A 16,245-nucleotide genomic window follows, 5' to 3' on the forward strand; every position below is an offset into this window, starting at 1 on the left:
CTCGAATGGGAAAAGGTATGGAATTAAATAAATGATAGACAGAGACTTAAAGATATATACATAAAGATGGGTTCAGGAGGACAGCATGGCGAACAGTCTCTACTGTTTCTCAGCCGTAACATGACTGCTCCCAAAGCACATCAGTTTTTATTCAGGGAAAAAGCGTGATCCATTAGCAATTCACTTGTTTCCAAGACAACTCAAAGACAACCTCCACCATACCATTTAGATCTAACTTCACACCAGTAATAAACTAGCTTCCAGCTCCTCCAGAGAACATGGGTGGGACAAGCGAGAATCGGGCATAGCTCTTTGTTAACTGAGCAGGTGAAGTGGAGGGTGTAGCCCAGCAGCACCTCTGTCCCCTGGATATGCAGTTTGTAAAAACACCCTGTTTATATTTCAGTCCCCAACAGGGTTTGGGCGGTTCCTGGGAACCCTGGACGCTGGAGCAGAGGCTCTGTGGGCACAAGGCAGGAAGCTGCCTCAGAGCCAGCACCCTGCTGCACACAAGTGAGCATGGGCCTGTCTGGGAAGCAGCTTTTCTTTCTCAGTCTGCGCAGTCTGTTGCCCTGAGGCTGGGAGAGTGGGTGGGGAGTAAGGATGGGATGGGGAGGGATACCCTGGGCTGTGGTGGGCTGACCTTTGGGGTGGACCCCATGCATTCTGGAGCCCTCCCCACACACCCCCACCTCCGCCTGCCCTCCAGGGTCAGAGAGCAGCTTCAGAGCATCCAGGCACAGTGGACCACGGTCTAAGAGAAGAGTGATCAGAGGAGGAGGCAGCTGCTGGCTTTCCTCCAGCTCCAGGTAAAGGAGCCAGCCCAGGTGCATGAGGCCTCCCCTAGAGGAGTGCCTGCGAGTCCACTGCTGCACTAACAACTGTGCACCGTGCACAGCACTTTACAGTTTACAGAGCGCTTCCTACACATTACATCACTGACCGTCGCAGCACCCCTGGGAGACAGGTAGTATGCCTGATTACTCCGGGTAAGGGAAGCTGTGACCACACTGCTCAGAAGCAGGGCTGGGCTCACAGTCTTGAATAACCCCCTCACCCTCCCTCATTCGGCTACTCCTCTTCCCCATCATTTCTGGACACATTCTAGGTTCTTGCATGGGACATGGGCACCAGCCACAGACCTGGGCTCTGTCAGATATTTGTTCAACTGCCCAGAGAGCTGGGCCAGTCCACAGGCCTCCCAAAATGTAAGCCTGTTTGCAGAGAGATGGCTCCGGCTGATGTAGGCTGGAGCAGGGGGACCAGTCAGGCTCTCCTCCTCGCTGGGCGAGGGCACTGTGGGGCCCGAGTCTCGAATCTCCTGGTCTCCTCCGACTATTTTCCCTGAGATGGTTCCTTCCTGAGCTCAGTTTTCCTCCCCCACTTGGGAGCAGTAACCCCCAGCCCCACTTCTCTTGTCCCTTAGACCCTATGACAGAGGTCTTCACACCAGCCCTCACCCTTAGTCTGTGAGACCCAATCTCCCCTGGTTCTTGGGCAGGGAGGGAAGTGAGATGCGGCTGAACTGATGCTGTGGATGGAGGAGAAGGAGCTGATGGCAGTGGATCAGCCCTTCCGGGAGTCCGGCAACATCCTGCAAAAAATCAAGTGACTCGAAGGAGCTGAGCACAAGCCACTGGCCACCCATGGGCACATGGAGGGCCTGCAGCAGGTGGGGACACTGGACAAAGGACATAGGGCCTACTTGTTCATATCCCCTGCCCTGCTGTATGGCATGTTTTCATGGAACATACTCACCCGAGGAATAATCACCCTCAGTTACCAGGCAGTTAGGATTGTCCAGCTTCCTCCTCCACTCAGCTAGGCACCCCCTGCTCTGTATACACACCCAAACCAGCCCAGAAAGCCTCCACTGTCTCCTCCCCTCGACTGTCCGGAGCAGCCCAGGACCTACCGCCTCCGCATGAACAAAGCCCTTTCCTACCAGCAGCTGGATGCCCGCTCATCTTGCACTGTTTATGGGCATCAGAGGGGAGCTCCCACTTCTGCCCACAGCTTTGGGGCCACATGAACTGCTTGAGCCCTTGCAGCCCTGTAGCCAGCCACCCCCACCTCTGCCACATGGGTCTAGCCTGCTGTGGCTGATCCTGGGGCCAGTAGCTCAACAAGACTCCTCGGGCCCTTGTGTCCACACAAGTAGGGAGAAAGCTATTGAGCAATGGGCCCTGTGCCCAGGAGAATGTGCAGGCCAGGCTGCGAGGCCTGAGTAGCCAGTGGGAAGAGTTGAACTGCAAGATGGAAGAGCATGGGAAGAAGCCCCAGCAGGCAAGTCAGCAGGCCCAGCTCCTGGGGCTGCTATGGCTCATCTGAATGGAGGGGCAAGGCACAGGAGGGAGACTGAGTCTGGGCTGGGCTGGGAACAGATAGGAGCCAGGGTGTTTTGCTGACTCTGGAACAGCCCTGGGAAGTCCTGCAGCCTTTGGCTGCCTCTGGCCTGTGACAAGTGGAGCCTGGCTTTACCCACTGGTAGGTCCACAAAGGGCCGTCTCCTGGGTGCCCAGCGTGTGGTTAATACAGTTTGAGTCCCCCAGGGAGGGAGAGGCGTGAGGGGACAGGGTGTTCATAAGGTCCTAGGGGAAGGTTTGGGCATTGCCGGTGGGGGATAGAAATGTCAAAGACAGAGAGGTCCCCAGTAGGTCCTTGGTGAATATGGTGTGCTATAAGCATTCAGTCCTAGAGCCCAAGAAAGGTCATTTGCTAGCCTACATGTGGGGAGCCTGATGTGCACCATCGTCCCTCCCCAGGACACCAAGGAGAAGACAGAGCAGCTGGAGCCGGTTCTGCAGAGTGTGGAGATGGGGCAGGACCCATGCTCCAGCCAGGGGCTGCAGAAACGGCACTGCCAGCTGGGAGGTAAGAGCCAGGCACTGGCCTGCAGGCGGCTGCTCTCATCTCCCAGGCCCACCGGTTAGTCCATTCCCAGCCCATCACGGAGGAAACCCAAAAGTACCTCCAGAGATACTCACCTGCCTGTTCCATCTTCACCCCACTGTGTGTCACCCTCCCACGGGAACCTGAGGGTGGTTTCACCATGAGCCTGGCAGGGTGACATCTACATGGCCTGAGGTTGTCCAAATCCCCTTCCCTTATGAGTAGGATAAAAGAGTCAGAGACTCCAGCTAGGCATCCTAAGCATCCCACAATCTCTGAAGTCAGATGGGTCACCTGGGTGGGAGGTTGGGCCCTAGGCCCTTCCCAGCTGCCTCCACCCTCTCTCTCCATCATATGAGGCTTCCACTGTGCCCCACCTTATTCCTCACAGGTTACTAGCTGAGGTAAGGGAAGGATTGAAGGTTTGTCCTCATGTGTTCCCACCATCTCTCATCTCTTCTGCCTCTACCCAGATTGGAGTCCCTGCAGGGACATCTGGTCACCTGGCACCTACAGCTACAGGCCTCAGTTGAGCTGTACCAGCTCTACCCTCTGACCACCTTGGAGCTCACATGGGTTGCTGAGCACATGCCCAGTGCATGCTCTGCCAGCTTCAACATGTGCTTGGTTGATGACCAGAGACTTTGCCACAAACATGAGGCAATGGCCCCTCTTGCTCCCAGGATCTGTGATGTCCCATTCCCAAGCCTTAGAAGCCCTCTGCTGCTACTCAGGGTGTCCTGGTTTCCAGGTCTCTATCATAGCTAGTCTCTCCCTGGCAGTTTTGCCACAAATGCGGCCTGGAGCCGTATCAGTAGCTCTTTTATGGGCACCTGTAGCTAAGGGACTCTGGAGACAGCAGCTCCTCATGCTATTCCATGATAGAGTCTCAGGACAGAGGGGAAAGCCCACCAGGGACTGGTGCTACAGGTGTCTGGTTCTAGATGGAGCCTGGCAGCCTCGGGGCACCCCCAAGCCCAGCACATCATGGAGCAGTGCCAGGAGCTGGAAGGCTGCTGGGCAGACCTGCAGCAAGCATGAGAGGCACAAGCCCAGTGCCTGCAGTGAACTGTTGCTTCTCAGCAGGTAGGATGCAGAGAGCGCAGGGTCGGGACAGTGGCCAAAGTCAGGCAGGCTCTGTGAGTGAGCTCTGCTGGGCCTGGGACCCTCTGGGAGGTGGGTCAGTGCTGAGAGCTCTGGGCCAAGAGCTGGCTGGTCCTCGTATGGGCACAGAAGCCTCTTTGAACTGACTGCTGGAGAGCCTGGCAGGGTGTCCCCGAGGGGTGATGAAGGGTCCCAAGATCATCAAGATGAGTCAGCACCATTCTTGGCAGTATTTTCTGATGTGTCAGAGCTTGAGGACAGGGTGGAGAAGTGGCTGCTGGTGAGCAGTCAGGACTGTGGCGGAGATGAGGCCGCCACCATCAGGCTCATTGAGAAGCACCAGGTACCATGTCCTGAGCATCCTCCACACATTCTGGACTTGGGTGATGATGGGCCATGAGGACAGGGTCACCACACACCCAAAGGGCACTTCCTACTTCTTGGAAGCACAGAGCCCTGCTATTTCTTCCTGAAGACATAGCCAGCCCCTTCCCTACCACCCACCCAAATCTTTTGGGGCCTCTTCTCATCCTTAGTGCTCCCCTTCTTTAGAGGCAACCCCCTTTTTTAAAAAAAATTTTGTATTCTTTCTAAGTTAGAAGCGGGGAGGCAGACAGACTCCCACATGTGCCCGACTGGGATCCACCTGACAAGCCCACCACGGGGCAATGCTCTGCCCATCTGGGCTGTTGCTGTGTTACAGCTGGAGCCATTCTAGCACCTGAGGCAGAGGCCATAGAGCCATCCTCAGTGCCTGGGCCAACTTTGCTCCAATGGAGCCTTGGCTGTGGGAGGGGAAGAGAGAGACAGAGAGGAAGAAGAGGGAGAAGGGTAGAGAAGCAGATGGGTGCTCCTCCTGTGTGCCCTGGCCGGGAATCAAACCTGGGACTTCCACATGCCAGGCTGATGCTCTACCACTGAGCCAACTGACCAGGGCCCAGAGGCAACCCGCCTTTGGAGGATCCTTTCCCTCTTTAGTCTCTGTACTAATCTACACCATGACCTTGGGCTTCCTGCCTTCTCTTCTTGCTTCCTCTCCTCTCTCTGGCACCTTTTTCCTCTCTTAGGGTCACTTGTTCTAGCCTTGTTCTTGTCTTCCTAAGGGTTTTTCCTCCCACACTTTTATTATCATCCTCTGAGCTAGTCAAATACCCTTCCTACAGCCTCTCTCGCCCACAAGCATCTCCTGATTAAAAGGAGAAAGGCCGCCCTGGCTGGTTGGCTCAGTGGTGGAGCGTTGGCCTGGCGTGTGGAAGTCCCGGGTTCGATTCCCGGCCAGGGCACACAGGAGAAGCGCCCATTTGCTTCTCCACTTCTCCCCCTCTCCTTCCTCTCTGTCTCTCTCTTCCCCTCCCACAGCGAGGCTCCATTGGAGCAAAGATGGCCCAGGCGCTGGAGATGGCTCCTTGGCCTCTGCCCCAGGCGCTGGAGTGGCTCTGGTCTCGGCAGAGCAACGCCCCGGAGGGGCAGAGCATCGCCCCCTGGTGGGCAGAGCGTCGCCCCCTGGTGGGCGTGCCGGGTGGATCCTAGTCGGGCGCATGCGGGAGTCTGTCTGACTGTCTCTCCCAGTTTCTAGCTTCAGAAAAATACAAAAAAATAATAATAATAAAATAAATAAATAAATAAAAGGAGAAAGGCCTGGAACTCCCTCCTCCTTTCTGAGATCAGGCTCAAGGCCTGCACAAGTCCCAAAGCCTGGACCAAAGCAATCTTGGTTCCTATTGTCATTGAATTTTCCTCTTGTCTGCTCACTTTTTCTCTGTAGCCCTAGTGGTCTGTGTTTCAATGTCCTGTAACAGAAGACTTTCCAAGGGCCATTCCTGAGGGCCAGGCCTGTAGCTGTGCCTCGTGGAGCTTTGGTGTCCCAGGCATCCTGGGAAACTCGCTTAACTCTGTCCATTCCTTATACTGTGATGTTGGAATCTAGTACAGTGCCTCCTATGCCCTCTCTTCCTAGACCCAGATTACCCAGGATTCACCCTTCCCTGCTAAATAGTGAGCCTTCTGAGGGCACAGACCATGTCTTCACATTTGTAGGACAGTAAGAATTCCATCATTACTGGGTAGGTGGGTGATGGAAGCGTGGGTGGATTGAAGGGTGGGTGAGTGGGCAGGGGGAGATGGTGGGCACATGGATGGGAGGTGGAAAGGTAGGTCACCCAGTCTGAGCCCGGCATGGTGTGCTGGCAGACTCTGCAACAGGAACTGGCTCTTTATTGGAGCTCCATGGAGAAGCTTGACCAGAGGCCCAAATCCTCAGTGACCCCGAGGCCCCTGAGCAGGGTGTGCAGTGCAAGAGAGGGTCTAGGAGCAGCGTTGGGCCCTGCAGGAGTTGGCAGCCGCACGGTGAGGGTGACTGCACCCCCTCTGGGTGCAGGAGGTTCAGCCACAGTTGACTGTTTCCGTCTCACCACCCTGAGTTGGAAGGAACTCATGAACCCAGTCCATAGAGATGTGTCACATGAGTCCTGCTGTGTGTCGCTCACCTCTTTCCATAAATTTCTCCACGACGGCCCTCGAGGCAGGAACAGGCACCTCAGCTCCCCTCCCCCTCGAGGCAGGAACAGGCACCCTCAGCTCCCCCTCGAGGCAGGGACAGGCACCCTCAGCTCCCCCTCGAGGCGGGAACAGGCACCCTCAGCTCCCCCTCGAGGCAGGGACAGGCACCCTCAGCTCCCCCTCGAGGCGGGAACAGGCACCCTCAGCTCCCCCTCGAGGCGGGAACAGACACCTCAGCTCCCCCTCGAGGCGGGAACAGGCACCTCAGCTCCCAGCTCTCCCCACGTCCCCACACTCCTGCCCTACACTGGCCTGTGTTTACTTCTCCCTGCATCCGGAGCCATAGGCTTGGACAGGGACCAAAAGTAACCTCCTGAGGTCACCTCCTCTGGCTAGGCTAGCTGTCCCCAGGGGTTTGGGCAGCTAATTTCTGGGGAACCAGGAGCTATCCCTCCAAGGACCGGGAGCTGGAGGGAGGCCAAGGAGCTGCAGGGTTGGCTGGCTGGCTAGACCCAGGCAGCGGGAGGAGGAGAGAGCCTCGGAGGAGATCATGCCTGTGTCTGGTGAGAAGAGGGTGGGGCAAAGGAGCCCTGAGGCAAAGTGCTGGGTATGAGGGTGGCTGGCCTGTCTGGCCCTGTGGAGAAAGAGGCCCTGGGACTTAGGAGCCCTGGTTGAGGATAGACCTCTGAGTAGAGAGGGCAGGCGCTGAGATGCCTCACTTCCCGGGCTGGCTGCTTGCTGCCTTGCTGACTGGGAGCCACCCAGCCACTCAATCTCCTCCTTCTCCCTAGCACCTCTGCACCAAGTTTGCAAAGTTTCAGCACCAACTGGAGATGGGCGGCCAGCGAGTGGCAACCTGCCAGCAACTGGTGGAGAGCCTGCAAGAGCACGGGCCGCCCCGAGGCCCATCGGAGGCAGTGCACAGCAGGTGAGGCCAGCAGGCAGGTCTGGAGTGAGTGTTCAGAGAGCAGGTAGCACGTTCTCAGGGCCACAAAGCCCGCCTGCCCACAAGGAGTCAACAGAGGGGCTGGTTCCAGGGAAGCTGACCCTGCCGCGGGGGGCATGGCCTGTGCAGGGAGGTGAGGCTGGGTGTGCGGGTTCAGGAGCCCCGCCTAGACCTCCAGAGACACATTTCCAAAACACAGGCTCCCAAGACCTGGAGGAGTTGAGGAAAGAATGCCTAATGCCCACCCCCAACCTATGTGCTGTGAGGCAAGGTCATAACCCTTACTTAGCGCAGAGCGGGCCTGGCAGAGGCCTTAGGAGCTCAGTGAGAGTTTGCAGAGTAAATGAGGAATGGAGAGAAGCAGTGGTCCCTTCCCTCAAGCGTTATAATCTGATTGTTATATTGAGACTGCAACACACAAGATAGGAGTCCCACAAAGCAGAGACACCAACTATATAAGCGCTGAGCGTGAGAGCCGTGAAGGACTGAACTCAGAGTAAAGCTGGAAAGGCAGGCTCCAGGGAGGAGGGATTGAAGTGAGGGCTGGAGGCAGGAAAGGGTATAAGAAGGGGAGCTTTGGGACAGTCCTGGTTGTGCCCAGAGAGGAGGAGGGCTGGCACTGGCCAGACCAGCTGAGGAGGTGGCCTGCATTGCTGGACTGCAGCGGCTGACCTGCTGCTTTGTCCCCCATTCCTGGGGCAGGGCTGCCTGGCTGAGCTGTGGGGGCTGAAGCAGGCCCAAGGCTAGCTCCTCCAAGATGCTGAGATTACCCTCAGAGTTCACAGAGATTTGTCAGAAACGCTCACCCAGGTCCAGGTGTGATCCCAGCGGGAGAGGGGGGATTCTTTCTAGACGTGATCCACCCCAGGCTCAGTGCCCTGCCTTCCATTCCCGATGCCCTTGGCCATCCCCTCTCCTCAGGAGAAAGCCACAAGCCTCCCCAGTGATGGGGGCCAGGACCTGTGCGGGCTGGAGGCTCAGCTGAGAAGACATAGGGGCTGGAGAGTGGACTCGTGGGCCCTGAGTGGCAGGTGAGCCCAGTGCCTGCGTCTCCCCCTTAGTACCCGCAGGCCTCCTCAGGCACGCCCTCTACATTTCCCACACTCCCTTGGGGCCTCCAGTTGGGCCCACTGTGTGTGACAGGGCATGCCCCAAGGCGGGGTCTCGGGATGAACAAGCCCTTCAGCATCTAGGAGGGCATAATGCTTCTCTCCCTGTGCCCTGCTCTGACCCCAGGTGCAGGAGCTGCTGGAGACTGCAGGCATGGGGCAGAAGGTGGGTGCGGGGCCTGAGGCCCATGCAGTGCAGCGGAGGCAGCAGGTGCTGGTGGGGCCTGGGAGGCCCTGAAGCTATGCATGGAGCAGTGTGGCTCCAGCTGGAGTGGGCACGCCTCCTGGCCCATTTCCACACAGCAGTGCGGGCTTCTTACCCTGGGGCAGCGTGTGTGTGTGTGTGTGTGTGTGTGTGTGTGCGCGCGCGCGTGTGCGCGCTGTGTGTTGTCCCATGTGTATGTGCACTTAGGAGACCCTCCAGCGCCAGAGAGAAAACAATGTGTGGACGGAGGTGGAAGAGCATGGGCGTGTCTGGGTGTCCCTCTGGCTGTTCAGAGAGCTGAGCAGTGTGACTACTTAGGTCTGAGTCAACACCAGTTCAGAAAGTCAGGAGACAGGGGTCCCAGCCCAGGGCTGGAGAGTAAAAATGGTCCAAGAAAGCCTGTAAATGAAGACTCAGATATTTTAGACAATGACCTCTGGGTCATTTAACATCTGTGTTTAGCTCTATATAGGTGGAGAGTGGAGGGTGACACAGAAGCTTTGTATAGGAAGAAACTACTGCTTTCATGGGGTCTGTCTAGCTGAGATGAGTCTAATACTTAAGAGAGTCAGGTTGGGACAGTGGGCCCTGGCATGGGATGTCCCAGAAGTCCTCAGGTCCCAGTGCCTGCTCGACCAGAAAGCCCAAACTAAGACACTACAAAAAAGCTTGAGTTTAGGGATCCAGTTGTACCACCTTCAAGCAGGGTGGGCTTGAACCAGGCACCTGGCCCTAGGTTGCTAGCCCAGTTGTGCGTACCCAGAGTTTACAGATCTCATTCACACACCGATGCGATCTCCCCTTCCACATCTGGGCAGTGAGATATCCACACCTGGATCAGGTGAGATATCCACACGTGGATCAGGTGAGATATCCACACCTGGATCAGGTGAGATATCCACACGTGGATCAGGTGAGATATCCACACCTGGATCAGGTGAGATATCCACACCTGGATCAGGTGAGATATCCACACCTGGATCAGGTGAGATATCCACACGTGGATCAGGTGAGATATCCACACCTGGATCAGGTGAGATATCCACACGTGGATCAGGTGAGATATCCACACCTGGATCAGGTGAGATATCCACACCTGGATCAGGTGAGATATCCACACCTGGATCAGGTGAGATATCCACATGTGGATCAGGTGAGATATCCACACCTGGATCAGGTGAGATATCCACACCTGGATCAGGTGAGATATCCACACGTGGATCAGGTGAGATATCTACACCTGGATCAGGTGAGATATCCACACCTGGATCAGGTGAGATATCCACACGTGGATCAGGTGAGATATCTACACCTGGATCAGGTGAGATATCCACACCTGGATCAGGTGAGATATCCACATGTGGATCAGGTGAGATATCCACACGTGGATCAGGTGAGATATCCACATCTGGGCAGTGAGATATCCACACCTGGATCAGGCCCTCCAGCTCTAACACTGTTTGTACACAAATCAACAGAAGGTAGTTTGTCTTAAATCGGAAATCTAGAAGACAAGGTGAGCAGCGAGAAGTCAAGGGGCCAGAGAAGCCCTCATGAGGCAAAGAAGGCCTTGGTCCTGGAGGGACAGGCGGCCTAGGAGACGGAGGAGAAGGGTCTGCTGAAACAGGCGGCCCAGGGGCATGGGCAGTGCGATCCGGGGGGTTGAGGGTATATATCGAGTGGGACACGTGAAAACATGTTAACACAATAAATTTTTAAAAATTTAAAGAAAAAATAAATAAAGCAAGACAGGCAGCAAAAGGAGAGGGTGGAGATGAGCCTTGGTAAGGGTGACAAGGAGGTTCAGGGACTCTGGGAGGACTCGGTGGGATGACAATGGAGGACCAGGGAACAAAAGGCCCCCGAGCCTCACCTGAGACTGGGCCTGGGACAGCGCTGGCCGCTGAGATATGGGAGTGGACCCAGGTGAGCTGTAGTTGTGTCTCAAAGCCTGGTTCTCTGACGCCCAGCCAGCCCTCACCCAGCTCTCTCCTTCCATCTCCCTGGGATCCAGGTACGAAACTACACATCCTGGGCGGACGGTGTGTGGCAGGAGCTGCAGGCAGGGGAGAGCTCCCAGGAGGCCAGCAGTGGCCCAACAAAGCTCAGTGTCCGTAGCAGTTTCGAGCAGAGCTAGAGGCCCAGGAGGAGCTATACCAGCGGGCTGTCCAACTGGGCCAGCAGGCACTTCTGGCTGCAGGAACACCCGTCAGGGGCCCTCTTTTCTGATGAGATCGGGCGCGTCAAGGGTGGTATGGCAGTAGACTGAGCCCTCTTTTCTGGTTGCCCCAGGCTCCCCTGACCTAGCCTGAGCCTGACCTTGGGCCCTGCCATGCCACACCAGCCTCCCCTCCGAGGCTTCCCTCAGGACCCACTTTCCTCTCATCATGCAGCTGCACCAGTACAGGGTCCCACGTGCCTGTCCCCTGGTCCAGGAAGGGCTGCGAGCCCTGCAGGACAGGCGAGAGCAGGTGTTCCAGGCCTGGGAGCAGAAGCAAGAGACGCTGCAAGCCATGCACCAGGAGCAGCTCTTCCTTAAGAAGCGTGGCCCCCTGGATGAGATCTTCATTGCCCAGGAGGCAGTGCCCTCACCCCACAACACACGTCTTCCTGCTCCCTCTTCTTACTGTTTCCGCCTCTCTTACTCACTCTCTTGCTTCCTGGGGCTCTGGCTTTTTCCTTGACACGGAGCACAGAGGCAGTGCACCACCTTGGCACAGATGGCTGCAAACAGGTGAGGGAGCTGATTTTCTGGACAGTCCCTGATGGCCTCTGATCCAGGTCTCCCTGAAAACCAGTGCCCTGGGGAGCTTGGTGGAAGAGGTGGAGCAGTTGATCCGCAAGCACGAGATCTTCCAGAAGGTGCTGACTGCCCAGGATGAGATGGTAATGGGCTCAGGGAGTCCTGGGCTTGATCAAGTTGGGGAGAAGGGGAGAGCCTGGGAACTTTGGAGGACACAGGGTACTTGGTGAGTAGCCAGAGGCAATGCTGATGTGGGGGGTGGCCTGTGGGGCTAGGGGCACATGACTGGGGCTGACTGAGCAGAGGTGAACATGTGACTCAAGAAGGGGGCCTTGGCCTGACCAGGCGGTGGTGCAGTGGATAGAGCGTCGGACTGGGATGTGGAGGACCCAGGTTTGAGACCCCGAGGTCACCAGTTTGAGCGCAAGCTCATCTGGTTTGAGCCAAGCTCACCAGCTTGGACCCAAGGTCGCTGGCTCGAGCAAGGGGTCACTCGGTCTGCTGTTGCACCCCGGTCAAGGCACATATAGGAAAGCAATCAATGAACAACTAAGGAGCCGCAACAAAGAATTGATGTTTCTCATCTCTCTCCCTACCTGTCTGTCTGTCCCTGTCTGTCCCTCTCTCTGACTCTCTCTGTCTCTGAAAAAGAAAAAAAAACAACAAAGGGGGCCTTGGTTGGGGTGGGCCACAGTGCAGGGACAAGGAGTTCACTTGGCCCCATATCGTGTGGTCACTGGGTCCTGGCTTGCTGGGAGGATCAGCCAGCCCTAGGTCAGCCCTGGGCTGCACAGGCTTGAGGTGAGGGCTTCCCTGTGGGCTGGCCCCTGCTGCCGCCTCACCAGTTGGGGGAGCACCGGGGGGGGGGCAGGCTGTGCCCCTCACCCCACAGGAGGCAGCCCTGTGTGAACCAGCAGACGCTCCAGGGCCCCAGGGTTCAGAGTCTGCGCCCCACAGTGCTGGAGCCTTAGGCTCACATGAAGGAACCGGCTGAGACCCAGAGACAGGCCCTGCACACCTCCCTCCTGACGGCTGGCTTCACCAGGGCTATGACCCAGGTCAGAGGGCCACCCCGACCCAGTGCCTTCTATTTGGGCCACATTTTACAGTTTACAGATGACATTGAACTTCCTGGGCTCATTCAGCCTCCACCCCAACCCTGTAATGAGGACACTGGGGTTTAGAGAGTTGAGTGGCTTTCCCAAAGGCCATGCTAGAGCCCAGAATATTTCATTCAAAGACCCTTTTGTGCAAACCCCACTGCATCCTCGGCTCTTGCAGGGCCAGGACGAAGAGAGCAGAGCAGTCCAGGGAGTAGGCAAGCCTCATCTCCAACATAACTACCACCCAAGCTCCCTTTCTGTGGCTGGGAGTCCAGTGTGGACTGGGACATGTCTTCCTGGGCTAGAATCATTGGTTCATTTACCAGGCTCTGCCCAATCCCAGCCTTGGAGCCAGCCGTCAGCTACCTGGGCACAACTGGAGGTAGGTGGGCAGATGTCTCTGTGGACAGAAGCAGTATCAGCACCATGGGGTTCATGTCACCATGCCCACCAGTCTGCGGACTGGATCCAGGGTCAGGTTCAGCCACTGGGAGAGCTGCTTCTTCCTGGGGATCTGAACGAGACATTGAGGTAGCTGCAGAAGCACCAGGCCTTCCAAGCTGAGGTCCAGGCCCATGAGGAGGCCATCATTTCTGTTGGCAAGGTAACAGCCAGGCCCTCAGCCCAGACCTGCCCCAAAGTGGGACTCCAGATGGCCAACCAGAAAGGCGAGGGGTCCTGTGATGGCAGAACAGCAGTAGGAAGGTTGCCAGGCAGCATCTTCTGGTCCCTTACTTCTCCAGGAGGATGAGAGTCTCCTGGCACAGAGCCACCCTCGGGCGGAGGTCTCCCAGAGGCTTTTGGCGCTGTGGGGACACTGGGAGAAGCTGAGGCAGAACCTGGAGTTCCTGCAGAGGGTGGACTTTTGTGAAGCTTGGATCCAGGACACGGTGAGGCACAGCTGGGCAGGGGCAGAGCTGGGGGTGAGGTCGTGTGGCTAAGAAATGGGGGAGCCCCAGGCCTGTAGCCCCCTGGTTCCCTGACAGGAGGGAGCCCTAGCAGCTGGGTGCCAGGGGGCTCGGAGCACCAAGGCTGGTGCTCAGAGTGCTGCCCCTCGACCCTTGGCCTCCACAGGAGGTGATGGTGAGCATCTGGGACAGAACCTGGAGCATTGCCCGCAGCTCCTCAAACAGCTCCGGGAGTTCCGGGGAGTCTGGGCTGGGGTCCTGCAGGGGAGAGCTCAGCCTACACATCCCTCATTGGGAAATACAGCTCAGAGCACTGACCGAGCGTGGGCTCTGGAGCCAGGCATGGGCTCAAGTGTCACCTCCACACTGACTACCTGTATGTGCTTAGGCAGGCTCTCCTCTCTCACTGAGCGTTAGTTCTTCGTCTTTAAAATGGGGATAACACTTACTCTTAGGTCAGAGAGCATATGTGTGTAGTGGTGGTTACACAAATAGGTGCACGTAACAAAACTACATAACACTATACCACCTACACACAGATGAGCATATGTAGAAACTGATGAACTCTGAGTGAAATCTGTAGTCTAGTTAATAGTTAAACCAATGCCAGTTTCCTGGTTTCCATATTGTACTGTAGATATGTAAGATGTTATTGATCAGGGAAAGCTGAGGGAAGAGCAATGGAATTTTTCTATACCACTTTTACAATCTCTCATGCATCTATAATTATTTCAAAATTGAAAATAAAGAATGCAAGAATGCCCATAGGCCTGGATGTAGTGGAAAATCAGTAACCAACTCTCAGCATCTCAGCATCTCCTCCTCTTGTCACCACCCACATCTATTTCTCTTATATAGAATAGAGAAAAGCACTTGGAAAGATGTATTCACACTCAGGTGTTAGAGACCAAATGTGTACCTCACCCCCCTAATGTAAGTATATATGATTTTTTAAAAGGCTGCATAACCCCAAGCTAAGGTACCCTTTGCTAATGGTGGGATTTCACGGCCACTGTACCAGATGCTGTAGCAGAAAGAGCACTAGACTCAGAAGGGAGCTGGGCTTGAATCCTGGCTCGGCCACAGTGTAGCTGCATTAATCTCTGAGCTCTGCTCTGGCATCTGTAAAAGGAGAAAACCCCTTTCCCTGCCCATCTCATCTGAGATACTTCATAAGGAAGTGCTTTGGAAATTTAACATGCTCTACAAATACAAGGTGCTTTTACTAGGGGCAGGAAGCCTGCAACCCCGCCCACTGTCGGGGACTCCTCCCCGTGTACCTGTAAGCCCCACCTGGTGCCTAAACTATAGCAGCCTCAGTCCAGTGACTCTCCAGAGTGGGGACACCCAACCCCAGGAGGCCCACACTCATCATTTTATTCCACCCCTCACTTTGCTTTCTTATCCCAACAAGCCACCTTTAAACTTTAAAAGCTTCTGTTCATCAGTGCATACCCACCCACCGCCTTCTGTCTGATCCTGACTCGGGGGCACACTTCTAGCCTTAGCAATGACTCTGAGGCTGCAGGCTCCTAGTATCTGCTCGTTGAACCCGGGACAGGATGGGATGTGATGCCACAGCAAAGGAAGCAGCTGCCTCCACTCCCCAGACAAGCTGCTCCTCCCGCTCTCTTGGGCCCAAGTAGACCTTCATACAAGCAAGGGTCTCAGAGTGGGTGGTGCCAGTGCACTCACCCTGCACCCACCGCAGGACTCAGCGGATGGCACACACATCAGGAGCATCAACGACTTGTCACTGCCTCTCAAGAACTGGGACCCCGAACAAGTCAAGACCATCTGCCAGCGGCAACACCAGCTCGTCAGCAGGCTGTCCCAAGATAGGGAAGCAGTGGGGCAGGAGAGGGGACTGGAGGGCCACCTCAGACTCACCCACATCTTCTCTGCCAAGTGGCACAGTGTCCATGGCAACCTGCTCAAGTACCAGAGGCAGCTTGAAGATACACACATTGTCCTGTGAGCTGGACGCCATCACTGAGTGGATCAGGGGGAAAGTAAGTGGTCAAAGAGCAAAGGCAGCCCAGAGGGGAGTGCTGGTCCTGCAGGTCCTGCCCTCACCCACCTCTCCTCTTCAGCTGAGGTACCTGAGGGTCCCACCAAGAGTCTGTCAGGGGTCCACCAGGGGCTCTCGGGATCACCTCTGGACTATAGAAGCCCCAACTTCAGTCTTGGAGGCTAACCCACCTGGCTCTTTTCACCCCCAGAAGCACCGTGAGCCCAGAGGCCAGGTCCCCCACCCAGTGTCTCCTCTGTTGTCCCTGAGCAAGCTCAGAATCCATGGGATGTTTGCCCCAGGACTACGTCAGCGCCGCAGAGAGACTTGGGCCAAACGCTGGCAGTGGCAGAAGTGAAGGAGTGGTCGGCAGCCAGAGAAGCCCCATGTGAACCATCCTCCTGTCACCTGTGATTCCCATCCCAGCCAGACCTGGCTGTCCCTGTCCACTCCCCCCGAAGGAGTGGGGGTCAAATGAGACCATGTATGTGGAAACCCCTCACAGAGAGCAGTCACTGCCTCAGAGCAAATCCCCACCCCAGGTCTCCGCTTGGGACTTTCCTCCTTCACAGAAGGAAGGGGCCTCAGGCCGGGGCCAGCACCCTGCTCCAGCCCCACGGAGGGCACGGGAGAGGAATCACACTGGGTGCTTTCTACACAGAAACCTGCCCCCAGGCATCCCTCTGCAGGGAGGGAGGAGCTGGAGAAAGGCAAAGCCCATCTAT

The 16,245-nt window shown here is 56.3% G+C and overlaps 1 protein-coding gene across 1 annotated transcript in view; it reads left to right on the forward strand.

The window, feature by feature from the left end:
* SPTBN5 (spectrin beta, non-erythrocytic 5) overlaps positions 1 to 16,245 on the forward strand; it is a 64,300-nt gene that overhangs the window by 28,133 nt on the left and 19,922 nt on the right. The window contains 34 exon segments of the mRNA XM_066341681.1: positions 417 to 513; positions 710 to 809; positions 1,502 to 1,672; positions 2,131 to 2,318; positions 2,762 to 2,898; positions 2,901 to 2,977; positions 3,364 to 3,552; positions 3,778 to 3,956; positions 4,126 to 4,339; positions 6,187 to 6,241; positions 6,244 to 6,276; positions 6,279 to 6,342; positions 6,954 to 7,053; positions 7,287 to 7,387; positions 7,389 to 7,412; positions 7,925 to 7,937; positions 8,144 to 8,257; positions 8,363 to 8,432; positions 8,435 to 8,472; positions 8,678 to 8,768; positions 8,771 to 8,803; positions 8,806 to 8,855; positions 10,770 to 10,869; positions 10,872 to 10,963; positions 11,149 to 11,334; positions 11,537 to 11,641; positions 12,391 to 12,416; positions 12,418 to 12,556; positions 13,056 to 13,205; positions 13,345 to 13,491; positions 13,588 to 13,764; positions 15,221 to 15,328; positions 15,419 to 15,465; positions 15,467 to 15,521. Coding sequence (XP_066197778.1) covers positions 417 to 513; positions 710 to 809; positions 1,502 to 1,672; positions 2,131 to 2,318; positions 2,762 to 2,898; positions 2,901 to 2,977; positions 3,364 to 3,552; positions 3,778 to 3,956; positions 4,126 to 4,339; positions 6,187 to 6,241; positions 6,244 to 6,276; positions 6,279 to 6,342; positions 6,954 to 7,053; positions 7,287 to 7,387; positions 7,389 to 7,412; positions 7,925 to 7,937; positions 8,144 to 8,257; positions 8,363 to 8,432; positions 8,435 to 8,472; positions 8,678 to 8,768; positions 8,771 to 8,803; positions 8,806 to 8,855; positions 10,770 to 10,869; positions 10,872 to 10,963; positions 11,149 to 11,334; positions 11,537 to 11,641; positions 12,391 to 12,416; positions 12,418 to 12,556; positions 13,056 to 13,205; positions 13,345 to 13,491; positions 13,588 to 13,764; positions 15,221 to 15,328; positions 15,419 to 15,465; positions 15,467 to 15,521 — 3,470 coding nt within the window.

Source organism: Saccopteryx leptura, chromosome 6 (assembly GCF_036850995.1).
Source record: "Saccopteryx leptura isolate mSacLep1 chromosome 6, mSacLep1_pri_phased_curated, whole genome shotgun sequence".
NCBI classification, from domain to species: domain Eukaryota; kingdom Metazoa; phylum Chordata; class Mammalia; order Chiroptera; family Emballonuridae; genus Saccopteryx; species Saccopteryx leptura.